This window comes from Trachypithecus francoisi, unplaced genomic scaffold (assembly GCF_009764315.1).
Source record: "Trachypithecus francoisi isolate TF-2019V2 unplaced genomic scaffold, Tfra_2.0 Lachesis_group2, whole genome shotgun sequence".
In the NCBI taxonomy this organism is placed as follows: domain Eukaryota; kingdom Metazoa; phylum Chordata; class Mammalia; order Primates; family Cercopithecidae; genus Trachypithecus; species Trachypithecus francoisi.
Window position 1 is genome coordinate 122778234 of NW_022681465.1, and position 18519 is coordinate 122796752.

The 18519-nt window shown below is 49.7% G+C and overlaps 1 protein-coding gene across 3 annotated transcripts in view; it reads left to right on the top strand.

Annotated features, from left to right (window-relative positions):
* The window catches only part of SLIT3 (slit guidance ligand 3), a 645016-nt gene that overhangs the window by 618067 nt on the left and 8430 nt on the right, over positions 1 to 18519 (top strand). For 2 of the 3 annotated variants that reach the window (XM_033180336.1, XM_033180337.1), the window contains 5 exons: positions 1402 to 1539; positions 2591 to 2831; positions 4417 to 4547; positions 15967 to 16121; positions 17807 to 18092. In XM_033180336.1, the coding sequence (XP_033036227.1) occupies positions 1402 to 1539; positions 2591 to 2831; positions 4417 to 4547; positions 15967 to 16121; positions 17807 to 18092 (951 nt within the window). The remainder of the gene's footprint in view (positions 1 to 1401; positions 1540 to 2590; positions 2832 to 4416; positions 4548 to 15966; positions 16122 to 17806; positions 18093 to 18519) is intronic. The other variant, XM_033180338.1, reaches the window with a different exon arrangement.

Sequence of the window (18519 nt, forward strand, 5' to 3'; positions counted from 1 at the left end):
TCATGCCCTGCCAACCCCAACGATGCCAGTGGGGTTGCCACGTGTGGATTCCACCCCACTTCTATCCATTCCTAAAGAGGAGAGGGAGGAGAGGGATGAGGGAGGACCATCCCTTTGCCCTGATTGTCCCGTGGGGCTGCTTTTCAGATAGCCTAAGAGTTCAGAGAGCTCGCTCCCTCCGCCCTCACCTCCCTGCCTGTGTCGCCTCCTTCTGCCATGCCGCCGCCGCCTCCGACTTGGATAGGTTGTGGCTATTGTTTTTCCTCTGCCCACTAGAATTCAGCTGTTGGGCCCACAAAGGTACACAGGCTTTGCAGAAGGCAGAAGCGCCAGGAATCATTTGCTTATATGTGCCTGTGGGTGCACCTAAGCCTCTGTGACTTAGCCCCTCGGTGCCTTCGGGTGTGTTTCTATGGTGGGATTTCGGTTGAACGTTGCCCGAATGTTGCCCCAGACAGAGGAGCCCAGAGATGCATGTTTCTGGCCCACACTCAAGCAGACCAGGTTTTAGCCAAGGTGGCTTCCTCTGGCCAGGTTTTAAACCTTGTCTAGAAGGGGCGATAATGGAATTGCTGACGCACCACTCTTTTAGGAAGGGCCAGATTGGTGTGCAGGGCCTGGGGTGGAGCAGATGTTCCCATCCTCTTGCCCAGGTAATATGAGCCACTTACTAAGGCAGAAGAGATTTTTGCCTTTCTCATCCTGGTCTGAATCTCAGAGTGCAAACAGTATCATATCATCTTCTACATGTCATGTTGAATATTTACTTAATGTTTAATGCACTACACAAAGCATATCATATCATTTTTAAAGCAACCATAAGAGGTGGAGTTATTTATCAACTGCATTTAAAGATGAAGAAACTGAAACACAGAGAGGTAATGAGTGACTGATCCACTTAGAACAGTTTCTGACACGCAAGTATAAACTAAGTATTATCACTCGATGGGGGTATGAGGATCCTCAGGGAAGTGCCTGCAGTGCTCTCTGCCCTCTGGTTTCTTCCTTACAATGGAGTATGGTAGACCCTCCCTTACAGGGTCCTGGGAGGCCTCAATGAGAACTCAGTGAAAGGGGCATAGCACAGTGCCTGACCCAAAGGAAGGACCAAACTGAACGTCAGTTTCATGTAGGAAGTGGCAGATCCAAGCCAAAAGCTGGATCAGTCCACCCCTGTGTTCCTCACCCTGGCTCTGGAACACAAGACTCACCCCACCACGAATGGAACAAAGGCCATGGGCCACCAGGGAAACCTGCTGTGGGGCCAGGCTTTGCAGATCCCAAAGGAACTTGGGTAGATAGAAGAGATGGGGAGAGGCCACTGCTGAGGGGGGCTGGAGAATGACTGCCTGGAAGCTGGCCCTGCCTTGAGGAACAGCCTTGCCTGTGCCTGTGTTCCAGGTGCGAGTGTGTCCCTGGCTACAGCGGGAAGTTCTGTGAGACAGACAATGATGACTGTGTGGCCCACAAGTGCCGCCACGGGGCCCAGTGCATGGACACAATCAATGGCTACACATGCACCTGCCCCCAGGGCTTCAGGTAAGGCAGCAGGGCACCTCAGGAAAGAGACAGCCTGGGCCAGGTGGCAGGGGCTGGGGCTGACCGGCTAAGGTGGCCAGGGTGGAGACTCAGGCCCAGGTGGCCGTAGCCCTGGTTCTGGGTGATGCCTTTATTCCCCTGACACCTTTGCAGTCCTTACATGTCCACATGAGGGAAATAGAGCAGGTATTGGTGATCCCACGTTGTAGATGGGAGAAGAGCTACTTGTGGCAACTCCACGTGAAAGCCGGACTTAGGTTCAGCTCATGTAATGTCATGCTTGGGTAGGATTCCATCTAATGGAAGATGCCACCGTCTTGAAGCCCAGCTTGCAGGGTGGAGGTAGCCATATGGCCATACTGGCCAGAATCTTCTTTCTAGGCTGGAGAATAAACATGATGGTTCCTCAGTGGTAACCTCTGTTTTACTTCTGTTGCTATGAATTTGGCTACTCTAGATGCTTTATATAAATGGCCACATACAGCATTTGTCCTTTATCGGGCTTATTTCACTTAGTATATCATGTGCTCAAGATTCATCCATGCTGTCAGGTATGTCAGAATTCCCTCTGTTTCTACTGCTGAACAATGTTCCATTGGACGGATGAGCCACATTTTGTTTGTTCATTCATCTTTCCAAGGGTGGGAATGTGCTCTTTTAAGAAATCACCCCCAGGCAACTCTGAGGACACTGAAATTTAGGGACCTCTACTCTAGTCCAACTCCATGATTTTATTTCTTGGAGCTGGAGTCTTGCTCTGTTCCTCAGGCTGAACTCGCACTCCTGTGCTCAAGCAATCTGCCCCTGTAACTGGGATTACAGGCTCATGCCACCATGGCTACCCTAACTCTCTTAAAAATGGGAAATGTGGGACTTAGAGAAGGAAAAAGTCTTGCCCCGGTTAGTGGCAGGGCTGGAACTAGCCCCTAGAACTAGTGTTATTTCCCAGCTCACTCTACCTCTCTGCTCGAGGTTCTCTGGCCTGAGTAACTGTGATTGTCTCCTCTTGGCGGTTCTCCTATCTCCCTCCCCATTCTCTCCCGCCTTCCAGTGGACCCTTCTGCGAGCACCCCCCACCCATGGTCCTGCTGCAGACCAGCCCGTGCGACCAATATGAGTGCCAGAACGGGGCCCAGTGCATCGTGGTGCAGCAGGAGCCCACCTGCCGCTGCCCACCAGGCTTCGCCGGCCCCAGATGTGAGAAGCTTATCACCGTCAACTTCGTGGGCAAGGACTCCTACGTGGAACTGGCCTCCGCCAAGGTCCGACCTCAGGCCAACATCTCCCTACAGGTGTGTCCTGCCCTGCCCTGCCCTTGGGAGGACCTCAACATGTCCCCAAGCTCTGATTTGTTCAGAAAATTGCTGGAATGCCCCATCTTAGCAGTAAAGCACCATCAGGGACAACACTCAGCTTGAGGACACCTGAACCAACTCATCCAGAGAGTTCTATAGATAACTCCTGACCAGCTCTTGCTGCAAACTGTAGCCCCCACTTCCAGCCTCATTCACTCAATCCTCCAGAAAATATGCATTCAATTATTGTACGCCAGACGCTGTGCTGCGGAACTGGGATTCAGTTCAAGACAGACAAAACCCCTTGTCTGAGGCCCATCCACTAATCCAAGAATCTCATTCCGGGTGACTGGCTATGAATGCAACTTCTGAAACCAGCAATTTTCAGCCTTGGCAATACTTTAGAATCACCTTGAGAACTTAAATTATCTTTGGCCAGGTGTGATGGTTCACGCCTGTAAGCCCAACACTTAGGGAGGCTGAGGCGGGTGGATCACTTGAGGTCAGGAGTTCGAGACCAACCTGGTCAACATGGTGAAACCCAGTCCTACTAAAAAAACAAAAATTAGCAGGGCATGGTGGTGCATGCCTGTAACCCCAGCTATTGGGAGGCTGAGACATGAGAATCACTTGAACCTGGGAGGCAGAGGTTGTAGTAAGCCGAGGTCATGCCACTGCACTCCAGCCTGGGCAACAGGGCAGGACTCTGTCTCAAAAAATAAATAAATAAATAATAAAATTATATTTGCCTGGGCCGCACCTGCAAGGTCTGGGGTAAAGTCTAGACACTGGAATTTTTTTTTTTTTTTTTTTAATTCCCCAGATGACTCTTAGCATAGTGCCCGGTTCCTAGCACACACTGAATTAATTATCATTGTTAGCATTTTCTGTATAACTTTTATTAGCCAGGCGCAGTGGCTCACGCCTACAATCCCAGCGCTTTGGGAGGCCAAGGCAGGTGAATCACTTTAGGTTGGGAGTTCAAGACCAGCCTGGTCAACATGGTAAAATCCTGTCTCTACTAAAAATACAAAAATTAGCAGGGTGTGGTGGTACACACCTGTAGTCCCAGCTACTCAGGAGGCTGAGGCACCAGAAATGCTTGAACCCAGGAAGCGGAGACTGCGGTGAGCCAAGACTGTGCCATTGCACTCCAGCCTGGGCCAAGATTCCGCCTCAAAAACAAAAATAACAAACAAACAAAAAAACCTTATTATTCTACTTTATACAGAGAAACCAAAGAAAGGCCTAAACTTGGGCGGGATCACGTTATGCACCAGAGGGAGAGGGCAGATTAGAGTTCGGACGTCCTGACATACATAAATACATGAACATAGTGGTGCACAGTAGGCACTCAGTAAAAATGTGTTGAACTGGTTTGCTCAGTCAGCACTTGCTGAGGTGTAAGCTGAGGCCTTACCTTCTGGGGATTTACTGACTAGATGGAGGAGGAAAGATGGACGTGAATTTAGACGCAGCACAGATTCAGAAGCTGCTGCCTGGAAGAGGGCTCTGTGAGATGGGCAGGGGAGGTTCAGTCTCAGGTAAGCCCTTACTAACACGCCCTGGCTGCTTTCTCCAGGTGGCCACTGACAAGGACAACGGCATCCTTCTCTACAAAGGAGACAATGACCCCCTGGCACTGGAGCTGTACCAGGGCCACGTGCGGCTGGTCTATGACAGCCTGAGTTCCCCTCCAACCACAGTGTACAGGTAAGGGCCTCTCTCCTTCCTGACCCGCTCGCTGTGTGTTCCCCCGAATCCTTCTGCCTCTGGACCTGCAACTCAGAAGGGGGATTCAGGAGAACTCGGGTGTCCCTTCTCCCCGCCCCTACCATGCACATGCGCGCACACACACTTCCTCCTCGCTGAGTGGCGGGTGGGAGGGAGAAAGGCGCGTCGGAGGAGAGGCAGAGGAAGGCAGGCCCGCTGAGGAGAGGTGACACCTCTTCACCATAAGATAAACAGGCAGCTAGCTACTGTGCGGGAGTGCGCGCTGCAGTGGGGACGAGGCTGCTTAATGAGGTTCCCTTTTTGAAATGTCATCTTAATCTTTTATTAGTTTAAGAAAGACAACGGGACAATTAGCATGCAACTCAAGGGGAAGAAACTCAAGGGCACTGAGGGAGCAGGGCCACCCCTTAGGTGACTTTCAAACTGTTCTGAAGGGCAGCTTTTCCTAAACTTCAGCCTCTCCAGCAGCCACCCTGGCTTGTGTGTGACGGACTTTCACTTCAGATGCTGCCATACAGCAACTTGCGACTGCTTTTTTTTTTTTTTTTTTTTTTGAGATGGAGTCTTGTTCTCTTGCCCAGGCTGGAGTGCAACGGAGCAATTTCGGCTCACTGCAACCTCTGTCTGCCAGATTCAAGCAATTCTCCTGCCTCAGCCTCCCTAGTAACTAGGATTAATTACAGATTCGTGCCACCATGCCTGGCTAATTTTTCTATTTTTAGTAGAGATGGGGTTTCACCATGTTGGCCAGGCTGCTCTTGAACTCCTGATCTCAGGTGATCCACCCACCTCAGCCTCCCAAAGTGCTGGGATTACAGGTGTGAGCCACTGCACCCAGCCAACCGCTCACTTTTTGCATATAGCTGCTCCTTAAGGAATGATCATCTGGGGAATCACAGATATGCTAGTTGGATATGTTAGATTTTTTTCCGCTTCTCAGTAAAATAAATACTAAATATTACAATAAAAATTATTTTAGTTATATTTTTATAATAGTTATAAAAATGACTACTAAAAGTTAAAAATGTCTGTGTTACACCTAAAATCATGTCAAACTACCAGTCGCAGGAGAGCCAAACTTTAGGGAAGACACAGTACAAAAGAGAGGCCACACTGTCCCCTCAGAGGCAAGAGCACGTTTCATAGAGATTGGTGAAGAGCTGCAACTTTCAGACTTTTTTTTTTTCCCTGCGAACTAAATCTTTTCTTCCATTAAAATCTTATATTGAACTTAAGAATCATAAATACTTAGAAGCAAAAAAACCACCCTGCAGGGTTGAAGCAAAGATCCCCCTCCACACACGCTGTTGTCAAGGCCCCTGATAAATGAGCCAACAAACCCAATTTGAAAGCCATTGGTTAAAACCAGTGGTTCTCAAAGTGTGGTCCCCGAGGCAGCAGCACCAGCATCACCTGCGGACATGATAGAAATACACACTTTCAGACTCTACCCCAGAACTACTGAATCCAAAACCCTAGGGGTTGGCCCCAACACACCTGTGCTTCAGAGAGCCTTCCAGGTGATTCTAATGCACACGTCTAAGAAACACCAGTTTCCACAGGAAATCTTCCTGCAGAAGGAGCGGTCTGAGTTGAGCCTTGAAGAAAGGGAAGAACTTGTGAGAGTGGAGAGAACAGGTCGACAAGCCATGCTGGGAGGTTGGCAAAGACAAACGAGAGGCAAGGAAAAGGGTGTTGAGCAGAGCAGGAGGCTCCCAGTGGAAGGTGGATAAAGACCAAGCAGGTTAGGACAGTTGGGCACAGTGGACACCAGAAGAAAGAGCTCCCCCTAGTGGTCTCCCTAGAGCCTGGATCGCCTAACATCTATGTCCCTGGAGCCGTGGGTCCTGGCCAAGTGGCGAGGACAGAGAGCCAAAGAGGCAGGGCCAGGGCAGCCTGTGAAGCATTTGCTATCGCATAAATCCAGATGTGAACAAGTGATTCAGCCTCTTTGTGCCTCAGTTTTCCCCCCTCCCCCTTCCCATTTGTAATCTGAGCAACAGCAGGATATACCTCTTAGGGCAGTCACTGAGGGTTGAAATAACACTGGAGGAAGTGCTTGGCAAATTAAGCCTTTACACAGACACGTCGAGGACAGAAGGTTAAAGCCAGGCTTCCAGAAGCAGCTGAGCCCTGCCCTGAGCTGGGGGCCTTCCCAAGCAGAGCCCAGCCTTTGCCCTCTGCTAACGTTAGCCGTCAGGGCTGGTGATTTGGTAAAGGGCTGGTGTGGCTGGTAGGAGTGTCGCAGCATTGTGCTGAGTTGTGAAATGGAAGGTCAGAGAGTTGCTGTCCAGAAGCTGCTGTCAGGGAGCCGTGAGTTGGAGCAGGTAGGTGGACCTGGAGGGACACCAGGCTCTGTCTTAGCCATGGGGAAACCCAGCTAAGGATGCCCTGGCACTCCTAGCCTAGATCTTCATGCTGAGCCTGTAACAGATCTTTAGTATCCTTCATTCAGTTTACAATCCTCAGGGGCCCAAGGCTCTAGCAATTCCATATTAAAATGGTTTTGCTTCCAAACACTTTTCCCTGAGGCAGCCCTGTTTCTGTTCCCAGTAGTACACTCTCGCTCATTCCACATCTGTCAGGCCCCACGTTTGGGCCAGACCCTGGGCTAGGTAAAGTGCAGGGGCCACAGAGCTAAACACACACAGTCCAGGGAGAAAGACACACATACCAACAAGCAGTGGCTGCACAGCAGAATCAGCTCATGCTCACTGGAGGCCCTGGGGTCATGCTACAGGAACACCAAGGATGAAGCAAAGATTTTTTTGTTTTTTGGGTTTTTTGGAGACAGTGTCTCACTGTGTCACCCAGGTTGGAGTGCAGTGGCATGAGCACAGCTCCCTGCAACCTCCACCTCCCAGCCTCAAGTGATCCTCCTACCTCAGCCTCCTGAGTAGCTGGGACTACAGGTGTGCATCACAACATCTAATTTTTGGTTTTTTTTTCTGGAAGAGATAGGGTTTTGTCATGTTGTTCAGGCTGGTCTTGAACTCCTGGGCTGAAGCAGTCTGCCCACCTTGGCCTCCCAAAGTGCTGGGATTACAGGCGTGAGCCACTGTGCCCACCAGGAGCAAATATTTTTGCTTGGAGGACCTTGGAGGAGGAGGAGGTGGTGTTTGAGCTGAGACATGACCTGTGCCTCAAAAGCATTTTCTCAGGCTGAGCAGCGAAGAAGCCCTGGGGAGGAAGAGGCCCCATCAGCCTGCATGGAAGTCACATGGGAGGGCTGGGGTTAATGGAGGGCACAGGCTGAGCTGACCAGCAGCTGAGGGGACCAGGAAGCCAGTCCAGCCACAAAAAATGAGATTGCTTCCTCAGCATCAGTGCAATAACCTCTAGCCACCCAGGAAGGCCACTTTGGCCTCAGGGCCAGAGCCAGGGAGCCCAACCAAAGCTGTTCTAATCAGGGGAGTTGGCAGCTTTGGGCCCACTAAGGCCCACTGACCAGCTTCAGAGTGAGGATGGCAGCCTGGGTTCCCAGCAGGGACCTGCAGGCTAGATTCCATGGTCTCCATTCTGTCCATGCCTGATGTTATTCATCTGCACAGCTGTAATCACAAATGGTGACGAGGGAACATGAAGATTCTATTCCAGGCCCCAGGGCAAATATACAGAAAAGCCCACCTGAGCCCCTCCTTGCCCCAGAATGGGGACAGACGTCACTATTCCTTGGCACTGAGACTTGTGAGAAGGCCAGACTCACCTGCCAGCAAGGCCAAGTGGCCACATAGGTAACAGACATGGGGAAAATGGGCTGTAGTCCCCATAAGAAGTGGTGGGGGCTACAGTAGCCTGGAGGGTGGAACCCCATCCAGAGGAGTGGCTGACCTCAGCTCCAGCAGACGCTGCCATGCGGGAATGCAGATTATCAAGAGAAGCGAGAGAAGCGGGACCAGCGGGGTTTCTATGTTAGATATCTAAGTTTTTGAATGTTAGCCACTTTAAAACACCGCGTGGGTGTGCTCTTTGAATGCAACGCAGTGCGTGCTCTCCGAGTCTTGATTTCTACAATCCTATCCACTGCCAAGGTCTTTGTCTCATTGGATCCTCACTCCTGTTTTAGGCATGAGAAGTCTCATGTTAGAAGCCCAGTAAGTGGCAGAACTAGGATTTAAATCCGGGTCAGTTTTCCACTCAAACCAGCTCTCCCCCCATGCAGGCTCCAGCGAGGACAGAGACAAGAGTGTGTAGGCTGTGCTACAGGAGTAGGGGGTTGCTGCAGGGGCCTGAGGTCTCTGCTTGCTGCCTATCCGAAATCCCAGGAACTCTTTGTTACTGTGAGGTTCTATCGCCACCTAGCGGTCACAACTCAGCATTCAGGTTAGAGCAACCAGCACCTAGAGGAACAACAAACCTTTCCTCCCTCAAGTCCCTTAAGACTTCAGGCTGAGCACCTTAAGTCTCTGAGCCTTAAGTCTCTTATTTGAAAAATGGAGGAAAAAGTGTGCCTCCTTCCTGGGGGTTGTTAGGGTTAAATAAAAGAATGCAAGTGAACTGCTTAGCATAGGGTAGCACAATGCCTGGCCTCTACTAAGAGATTAACACATATCCACCATTATTATTAAAAGCAAAAGAAAGCCAGGCATTGTGGCTCATGCCTATAACCCCAGCATTCTTGGAAGCCAAGGCATGAGGATCGCCTGAGCCCAGGAGTTTGAGAGTATCCTGGGCAACATAGTGAGACTCCATCTATGCAAAAAATAAAAAATTACCCAAGCATAGTAGTATACACATATGGTCCTAGCCACTTGAGAGGCTGAGGCAGGAGGATCCCTTGAACCCTGGAGGTCAAGGCTGCAGTGAGCTGTGATTGTACCACTGCACTGCAGCCTGGGTGAGAGAACAAGATCCGATCTCAAAATAAATAAAAGCAAAGGCAAAAAGGCCACAGGTCACTCTGGCCAATGCCTGTGGTCATGCCAGTTCCAGGCAGGATGCATCCAGCCCCGCCCTGACAACTCCAGAGCTCTCCACCTCCCACTTGGCACCAGTTCAGTCTGGCCCAGCAGATAATAAGGAAGACCCTCAGAGCCCCCTTCTCTGCCCTGAAATCCTTAGATATCTCTCCAGGAGACTAATTACTGAGGCTTGGGACCACTATATTTCTTTTAGCGTGAACCTTAGGTTGTTACTGTTTTTTCCATTTTTTTCTCTACTTTTGTCACAGTAGAGCCATTTTCCCATTATTTTTTTTCAAAGACTAAGATTTAATGATTTTTTTTTTTTTTTTTTTTTTTTTTTTTTGAGACAGAGTCTCGCTCTCTTGCCTGGGCTGGAGTATAGTGGCGCGATCTTGACTCACTGCAACCTCCACCTCCTGGGTTCAGGTGATTCTCCTGCCTCATCCTCCCGAGTAGCTGGGACTACAGGCACCTGCTACCACGCCCGGCTACTTTTTTGTATTTTTAGTAGAGATGGGGTTTCACTATGTTGGCCAGGCTGGTGAACTCGTAATCTGCCCGTCTTGGCCTCCCAAATCCTCAACAGGGATTTGTCAGGGAGAGTTCAAGGATGTAATCCCAAAGTGCTGGCGTTACAGGTGTGAGCCACTGTGCCCAGCCATGATTTTTTTTTTTTTTTTTTTTTTTTTAAGGCAAGTAGAAATGGAGGCATCCTGACTTAAGGATGCTGCTGGTAAAAAGCCAGAGCCTTTAGCACTGCCTACCCTGAACCTCCAGGGACCCAGTTTGAAAAACACTGGCTTCAGCCATTATATCCAAGAGACCTGGTTAAAAGGTGCCAGGAAGAAGAGACCTGTTAACCCATGAGGACCTACTGGCATAGATAACGTTATGGGAGGTTTGGATTTGGAAGCAATCCTGACTTGGAACCTCAGTTCCAGCACTTCTTAGCAGTGTGGCCTCCATCAGGTTACTTAGCTTCCTTCCCTAAAATGGGACTCACAAGAGTCCCCTCCTCGGAAATGGGAATGAGCCAGTGGGAGTATAGAGAGACTCAAAGCCCTGGGTGGCTGTAAGGTTGTGAAATCCGTAGGCAGGCTCTTCCAGGGCTCACTAACTCACTCCCCCACCCCAGCGGCTGCCACACCCAGCTCCAGCAAGCCCAGAGTAAGGTCGAGGAGTCATCATTTCCACCTTTCACTGAGCACTTGCTAGGTGTCGGTGGCCACGTATTGCCCATTAAAACCAGTGTAGGGCCAGGCATGGTGGCTCACGCCTATAATCCCAACACTTTGGGAGGTCGAGGCAGGAGGATCACTTGAGGTCAGGAGTTCAAGAACAGCCTGGCCAACATGGCAAAACCGTGTCTCTGCTAAAAATACAAAAATTAGCCGGGGATGGTGGTGGGCACCTGTAATTCCAGCTACTTGGGAGGCTGAGGCAGGAAAATTGCTTGAACCTGGGAGGTGGAGGTTGCAGTGAACTGAGATCACGCCAATGCACTCCAGCCTGGGCGACAGAGCGAGACTCCATCTCAAAAAAACAACAAAAAACAAACAAAATGCAGTGTAGGCCAGGTGCAGTGACCTGTAACCCCAGCACTTTGGGAGGCCAAGGCAGGAGGATCACTTGAGCCCGAAGTTCAAGGCTGCAGTGAGCGACGATTGCACCACTGCATCCATCCTGGGCAACAGAGTAAGACCCTGTCTCACTAAAAACAACCACCAAAAAAAAAAACCAATGTTGTAAAATGAATATAAAACTCATTGAATAGAAGCAGAAACAGGGGCTTACAGAAGTGGTGTGACTTGCCCAGGGTCCCTCAGCTGGCAGACCCAGTGTGATTCCAGATCTCTCTCCACAAAGCATGACCTGGCTGAAGGCTATACCTGGAGCCTACCTAGGACTCGCGCAGGTGGGCATCAGATGAGGCCCTCCAGGAAGCCCAGCGCTGGGGCACTGCAGAACCCAGCACTCTGTCTAGGGCAGAAGCCAGTGACCACATAGCCCTCTCTGATCTGTGACTTCTGCCAGACCACTGTCTCTAGGCTGGGTACCCCTGGAGGCCATACACCAGCACCTGGGATGGCAGGAAGGGGAGAAGGAGTTGGGCCTGGAGCCAGCTGCCAGGCAGGAGCAGGTGGTGTGTGTTCGCTGTGTCTGTGTGTGTCTATAATGGGAAAACAGCGGCCCTGACTCCCTGAATCGTAATGTTGGAAGGGAATGCCTGAGCTGCAGCCTCTTGACAGCTCCCTTTCTGACAGGTGGCTGCCCAGCATCTGTTGACACACCTCCAGGGTGGTGAGCTCATTTGCATCCAAACAGCATCCATTTCTAGGACGCTGTGGGATACACGTGCATATTTTTGCATGTGTTGTTGGAAAACTGTGTGAGGGCTCAAGGTCACAAGTTTATGGTCTCTGCACGGGGCCCTCTTCCCTCCCCTTCCTGCTTTTACCAGCCCATCCATAGGATCACAGGCCTCTGCCTTGCCCTCAGCTTGCAACTTGGAACAGCTGGAGGCTTCTGAAATAGAAATAGCTCTACCTTCATAGGGCGTTTTGAATCCTCATCACAAAACTAGATTCCTCGGTGGACTCTTTTACCCACCACTCCACCTCCCACTATCCTATCTCTTGGCTAGACCTTACATTGATACGTTGTCATTTGATTCACAGGAAAGGCTAAGGAAAGTGGAATGGAAGCTTTGTGAGTGCAGTTACCCTATCTTCCCTGTTTGTCACTGATCCACAGCACTCAGGATGAGGTGGCCCATAGCAGACACTTGGTGGGTGGGCGGATGAAGGGTAGATGAAGGATGGATGGATGTGATGGAATGAATGGATGAAGAGGGTAGATAAATAAGTAGGTGGGTGGGTGGAGAGATGGCTAGGTGAATGGATGGAGAGGAGGGTGGATGGGTGAATAGGTAGAATAGATGGGTGGTTGAATGGATGGGTGGATATTGGATGAATGAATGGGAGGAAAAATTTCCCAATGGATTTGAGTGGGTCCTGGGCTCCTGCATGTCCTCTGCCATCACTTTCTCCCAGGGATCAGCACTAGAGCAGGGATTACTAGCTTTGCAGGCAATGGTACTTGTTAGGCTTCTAAATAACACTAAAAGAACTGCTCACATTTTCCCAGTAATTGACAAAGTGCTTTTTTGGTTTTTGTTTTTAAGAAATACGGGTTGTGCTGTTTCCCAGGCTGAACTCGAACACCTAGGCTCAAGTGGTCTTCCTGCCTCAACCTCCCAGCTTGTCAAGTAGCTAGTGATACAGGCACACGCCACCATGCCTGGTTACAAAGCACTTTCGTGTACCCTAATTTGAACATCACGATAGTTCTGTGAGGTTATTATTCCCCTTTTACAGAGGAGGAAACTGAGACTGGGATGTTCTGTTTCTATGATTGGTTATGGTTCCATCCAGCAGTAAGGGGCTAGAATAGACTGTTTTCTTCACTATACCCCAATTTAGCCTGTCTTCTCCCAAGCATTTCTCTTGCCTTTTTGGCTGCTGAAATTTCTAAATCTGAGTTAGTCACTGAAACGGTCCTCTGCCTGCCCAAATAATCAGTGCCACCCCCTGCCGGGATCCTCTTGTTGGAGCCAACAGGGATTTGTCAGGGAGAATTCAAGGAGAGAGGGATCCTCCCTATGTATCCCTGATACCTGAATAGATAAGACAGAGCTCAGTCTACTCCTCAGAGAGCTTCAGGGAAGAAAGAGGTGTTACATTCCCCACCTCCCATCATGTCCCACCACTGTTCCCTCCCAGCCCCTGCCGAGGGTAGAGCGCTGGAAAGAGCAGAATTTGGGAGTCAAAAGTGTTGCCTACAAATTCTGTCTTTTGCCTGTACTAGCTGGGTGACCTCAGGTAAATCACTTAACCTCTCTGGGCCTTGATGTCTTCATCTGTGAAATAGAATATCTGGCACCCACTTCAGAGAATTTTTGTAAGGTTCAAATAAGTGAACCACTTAGCACCACGTCTGGCTCATCTGGGCCCTCGGTGAGTGGCTGCTGGCCCTGTTAGAGGCAGCATGGGGAAATGGGATGTGCGGACTGAATATCCCATAACCAGCCGGGCATGGTGGTTCATGCCTGTAATCCCAGCAGTTTGGGAGGCTGAGGTGAGTGGATCACTTGAGGTCAGGAGTTCAAGACCAGCCTGGCCAACATGGTGAAAACCCCATCTCTACTAAAAACATGAAATTAGCTGTGTGTGGTGGCATGAGCCTGTAATCCCAGCTACTTAGGAGGCTGAGCAGAAGAATTGCTTGAACCCAGGAGGCAGAGGTTGCAGTGAGCCAAGATCGTGCCACTGCACTCCAGCCTGGGTGACAAAGTGAGACTACATCTTAAAAAAAAAAAGTGAATATCCCATAACCAAAACTTTTGGAACCCAAAGTGTTGAATACTTGCATTATGCTGGTTCAGCATCTCTAATCTGAAAATCTGAAATCCAAAATCCTCCAATGAGCATTTCCTTCAAGCATCATGTGGGCACTCAAAAAGTGTGAGCTTTTCAGATTAGTGACATTTGACCTGGACCGCAGTTCAAATCCTTGCTCTATCACTTACCAACTATGGTGCCTTAGGTAAATTCCTTAGCCTCCCTGAGCTACCGTTTCCTCATTTCTGAAGCAGAGATAACACGCTTACCTGAAGGGATGGCCTTCCCCTCCACACCTGTGGGTGTTTCTCGTTAGGTGGAACGAGAGACTTGAGAAAAGAAATGAGACACAGAGACAAAGTATAGAGAAAGAAAAAGTGGGCCCAGGGGACCAGCGCTCAGCATACAGAGGACCCATGCCGGCACCAGTCTCTGAGTTCCCTCAGTATTTACTGATCATTATCTTTACCATCTTAGAAAAAGGGAAGTGGCAGGATAATAGGATCATCGTAGGGAGAAGGTCAGCAGTAAGATATATGAATAAAGATCTCTGTGACGTGAATAAGTTTAAGGACAAGTGCTGTGCCTTGATATGCATATGCAAACATCTCCATAAACCTTTTTAGTGCATAAAGAGCAGCACTGCCGCTAGCACGTCCCACCTTCAGCCCTAAGGCGGTTTTCTCCTTTCTCAGTAAACAGAACATACAATCGGGTTTTACACTGAGATGCTCCATTGCCCAGGGACGGGCAGGAGACAGATGCTTTTCTCTAGCTCAACTGCCAGGAGGCCTTCTTTCCTCTTATACTAATCCTCCTCAGCACAGACCCTTCACGGGTGTCAGGATGGGGGACGATCAGGTCTTTCCCTTCCCACAAGGCCATATTTCAGACTATCACTGGGGAGAAATCTTGGACGACACCTAGCTTTCCTAGGTAGAGGTCCCTGTGACCTTTGGCAGTGTACGTGTCCCTGGGTACTTGAGATTAAGAGAATGGTGATGACTTTTGACAAGCATACTGCCTTCAGGCGCTTGTTTAACAAAGCACATCCTGCACAGCCCAAAATCCATTAAACCTTGAGTCACCACAGCACATGTCTCTTGCAAGGACAAGGTTGGGGGCAGAGTCACAGATTAACAGTATCTCAAATACAGAGCAAAATGGAGTCTCTTATGTCTACTTCTTTCTATATAGACACAGTAACAGTCTGATCTCTCTCTTTTCCCCACACTTACCTAGCACAAGTATTATAAGGCACTATTTCCCCAAACGTGGCATGCAGACCACTGGTGGTACATGAGGTTACTTTAGGGGCACAGTAGCAAACTGCTGAAATTTTAACTGTGAGTTTGTTTTATATGTACTAAAAAAAATATAAAAATCACATCAGAACTATTTTTTAGAACAATGCTAACCTTTATCCTTACTGATATTTAAGGGGGAAATTGGACAATTGAAAAGAACAAGTGTGTTGAGTAAATAGTGGTCGAAGGCAGCATGCAGATAGAGCAGGAACTGAGAAGGTGGTCTATGAATGGAGTTTGCCTAACTGCATGAAATAATAGAAAAGAATGCAAATAATGATAGCCAAATGCAATACCTGACCCTAGACTAAATCTCGGACGGGAAGGAAATAAATGCTGTAAAGGACATTATGGGTCCAATGCAGAATTGGAATAGATAATAGACTAGATAACAGTGTGGTATCCATGTTAAATTCACCGAAGCTGACAACTGCACTGTGCTTATGTAAGAGAATATCTCTGTCCTTAGGAAATGCACACTGAGGTATCTAAGGATAAAGGGCTGTGATGTATGTAACTTACCTTTAAATGGTTCAGAAATGTGTGTGTGTATATACAATGCAGAGAAAAAACCATAAGCACATTGGAGTAAAAAGTAATGGGAGAAATTGGGTAATAAGCATCTTCTGTACTGTTTTTATTTTTACAACTTATGTAAGTTTAAAGTTATTTCCAAATAAAAAGTAAAACAAAATATAAGCAATGCAGGTCAAGTCCACAGCCCAGGGCCCAGCCATGGAAGGCACTTAGTGAACTCTCTGGCTTTCTCCCCTTCTCTACTGGCCAGCGTGGAGACAGTGAATGATGGGCAGTTTCACAGTGTGGAGCTGGTGATGTTAAACCAGACCCTGAACCTGGTAGTGGACAAAGGAACTCCCAAGAGCCTGGGGAAGCTCCAGAAGCAGCCAGCAGTGGGCATCAACAGCCCCCTCTACCTTGGAGGTAATGCTCTCTTTCCCTACCACCTCTACCTCCCTCTAGCCCTCTGTGCTCCAGTTCCGAAACCCAGGCCACTGCCAAAGCCAATCACGGAAGGCTTCCTGGAGGAAGGGACGACGAAGCTGATCTCTAAATGGGTGAATAAGCACTAGCCAGGCCATGGAGAAAAGAGAATTTAGGACAGGTGCTTGCAAAGGAAAGAGAACAGGACTCCTGGAAATTACACGTTGTGACGGGGAGGGGTGAGAAGGGGGAGGCAGGGGATGAAAGCAGGGTCTAGGCTCTGCTGAAGTCTGCCAGCATCAGGTCATATTCCCTCTGCTCTGCCACCTCCTCAAACCCTGGGAGGTTCGATTAAGGAATGCAGAAGAACAAGTTTGAGATTAAAATCAAAGACCAAAAATGGAAGTAAGCCAGGTGCAGTGGCTCACACCTGTAATCCCAACACTTCGGGAGGTTGAGGTGGGAGGATTGCTTGAGCCCAGGAGTTGAGACCAGCCTAGGCAACACAGTGAGACGTCATCTCTACAAAAATATTTAAATTAGCTGGGCACAGTAGTGAGCACCCGTAGTCCCAGCTCCTTGGGAGGGTGAGGCGGGGGATCGCTTGAGCCTGGGAGTTTGGGGCTGCAGTGAGCCATGATTGTGCTACTGCCCTCCAACCTGGGTGACAGGTCTTTAAAACAACAGCAACAATGACAACAAAACACAAAAAAGTAGCCATCAGTTTGGCAGAGTCTGGGCCTGAAATGCAGCCCCTGCACCAATAGTTCTCAAAGGGTTAAGTGTAAAAAAAGCTACAGAACTGCTTGTTCAATCCTAAGATTCTCGAGACTTTACCCAGAGTCCACCTGCAGAGACGAGCACGGGCCCAGGAGAGGGCGTTGTTAACGGGAGGTTCAGACACATGGAGGCCAGGGAAAGCTCTGGGCCAAGGGCAGCCCCAGAAGGGACACCACTTATCCCTGGAGGAGGACCGTGCCCTGTGCCCCACCTGCAGCCAGAACAGAACTGGGTGCCCTGCTTCCAGGCTAGTCCCAGGCTCTCAACTGTAGAAGATGGGCAGGGAACGGTGTAGAAGGGGAGCGAAAATACCAATTATTGAAAAGCAAATTAAGTCTTTACTAACAGTCTCTTGAAGACCCTGAGAAGAGGGGTACACAGCATATAAGGCAGCAAACTGGTCTAAAAACCCTGAACCCTAAAGTTTCATTGATGAAGCAGCTCCCCAAAACCTTATCTTCTCTCCTCAGCTGTAGCTCACCTGCCCTGGGTTCTCTTGTGAGGCCCGGATCAAAGGGCCGAGGAGCCTGGTGGGGACAGCTGGTTATTTGGTGCAGTTGCCTATGCGGGGGGGATGGTCCCCTCAGTTCAGCCAGTGGGGTCATAGGGCAATGGGTGACCAGATCATCTCATTTTTTCTAGGGAAGTCCAATATACAAATTTTTATGGGAAATTTTCTAATATTACATATTGGCAACAAATTCACGTTTTTTTAAGGAGTCCCAGTGCAGGACCAAAGATGCATGTCCCTGTATGGACGAGGTTCAAGGTTTTGGCCCGTTAACCTCATTTGAACAGCAGAGGCCCAGAGTTCTACCCATGAATGTGTGAAAAGCGCTTTCTCTGAGGACAGCAGGGTGGCAGGGGAGGGTCTTCAGGCCACTGTCCTGGCTCCTGTCCCACAGGCATCCCCACCTCCACCGGCCTCTCTGCCTTGCGCCAGGGCACGGACCGGCCTCTAGGCGGCTTCCACGGATGCATCCACGAGGTGCGCATCAACAATGAGCTGCAGGACTTCAAGGCCCTCCCGCCACAGTCCCTGGGGGTGTCACCAGGCTGCAAGTCCTGCACCGTGTGCAAGCACGGCCTGTGTCGCTCCGTGGAGAAGGACAGCGTGGTGTGCGAGTGCCACCCGGGCTGGACCGGCCCGCTCTGCGACCAGGAGGCCCGGGACCCCTGCCTTGGCCACAGGTCAGTGTCCCAGGAGCCCTGGCTGTGTGCTCCGGCTCCCAGCATGGCCTCAATCCCTGCCCCACCTGAGAAATAGGCACTACTGGAGGCTGGAGGAGTTGCAGTCAGACCGCAGATAGAATCTGTGGAAGCGTAACTGCTTCAGAGGTCAAGAGACTGAGCTTACACGTCTGAGCAGCAAGACCTGCTTGGAGGGATCAGCATAAGAGGGCCCTGCTCAAAACACTCATCTCTGCCAGGTGGCCCTTAGAACCTGTCCAGAGCCACAGTGAGCCCCGACTGTCTCCGTGGGATTTAGAAAAAGGCGCCCGTGTGGGCAGACTCAGCCTGTGCAAGGCATGAGGTGTATATAACCACACATCAAACCACATTTAATAGTTTAAGCAACTACTCATTCAACAAAGATTTACTGAGGTCCTACTATGTG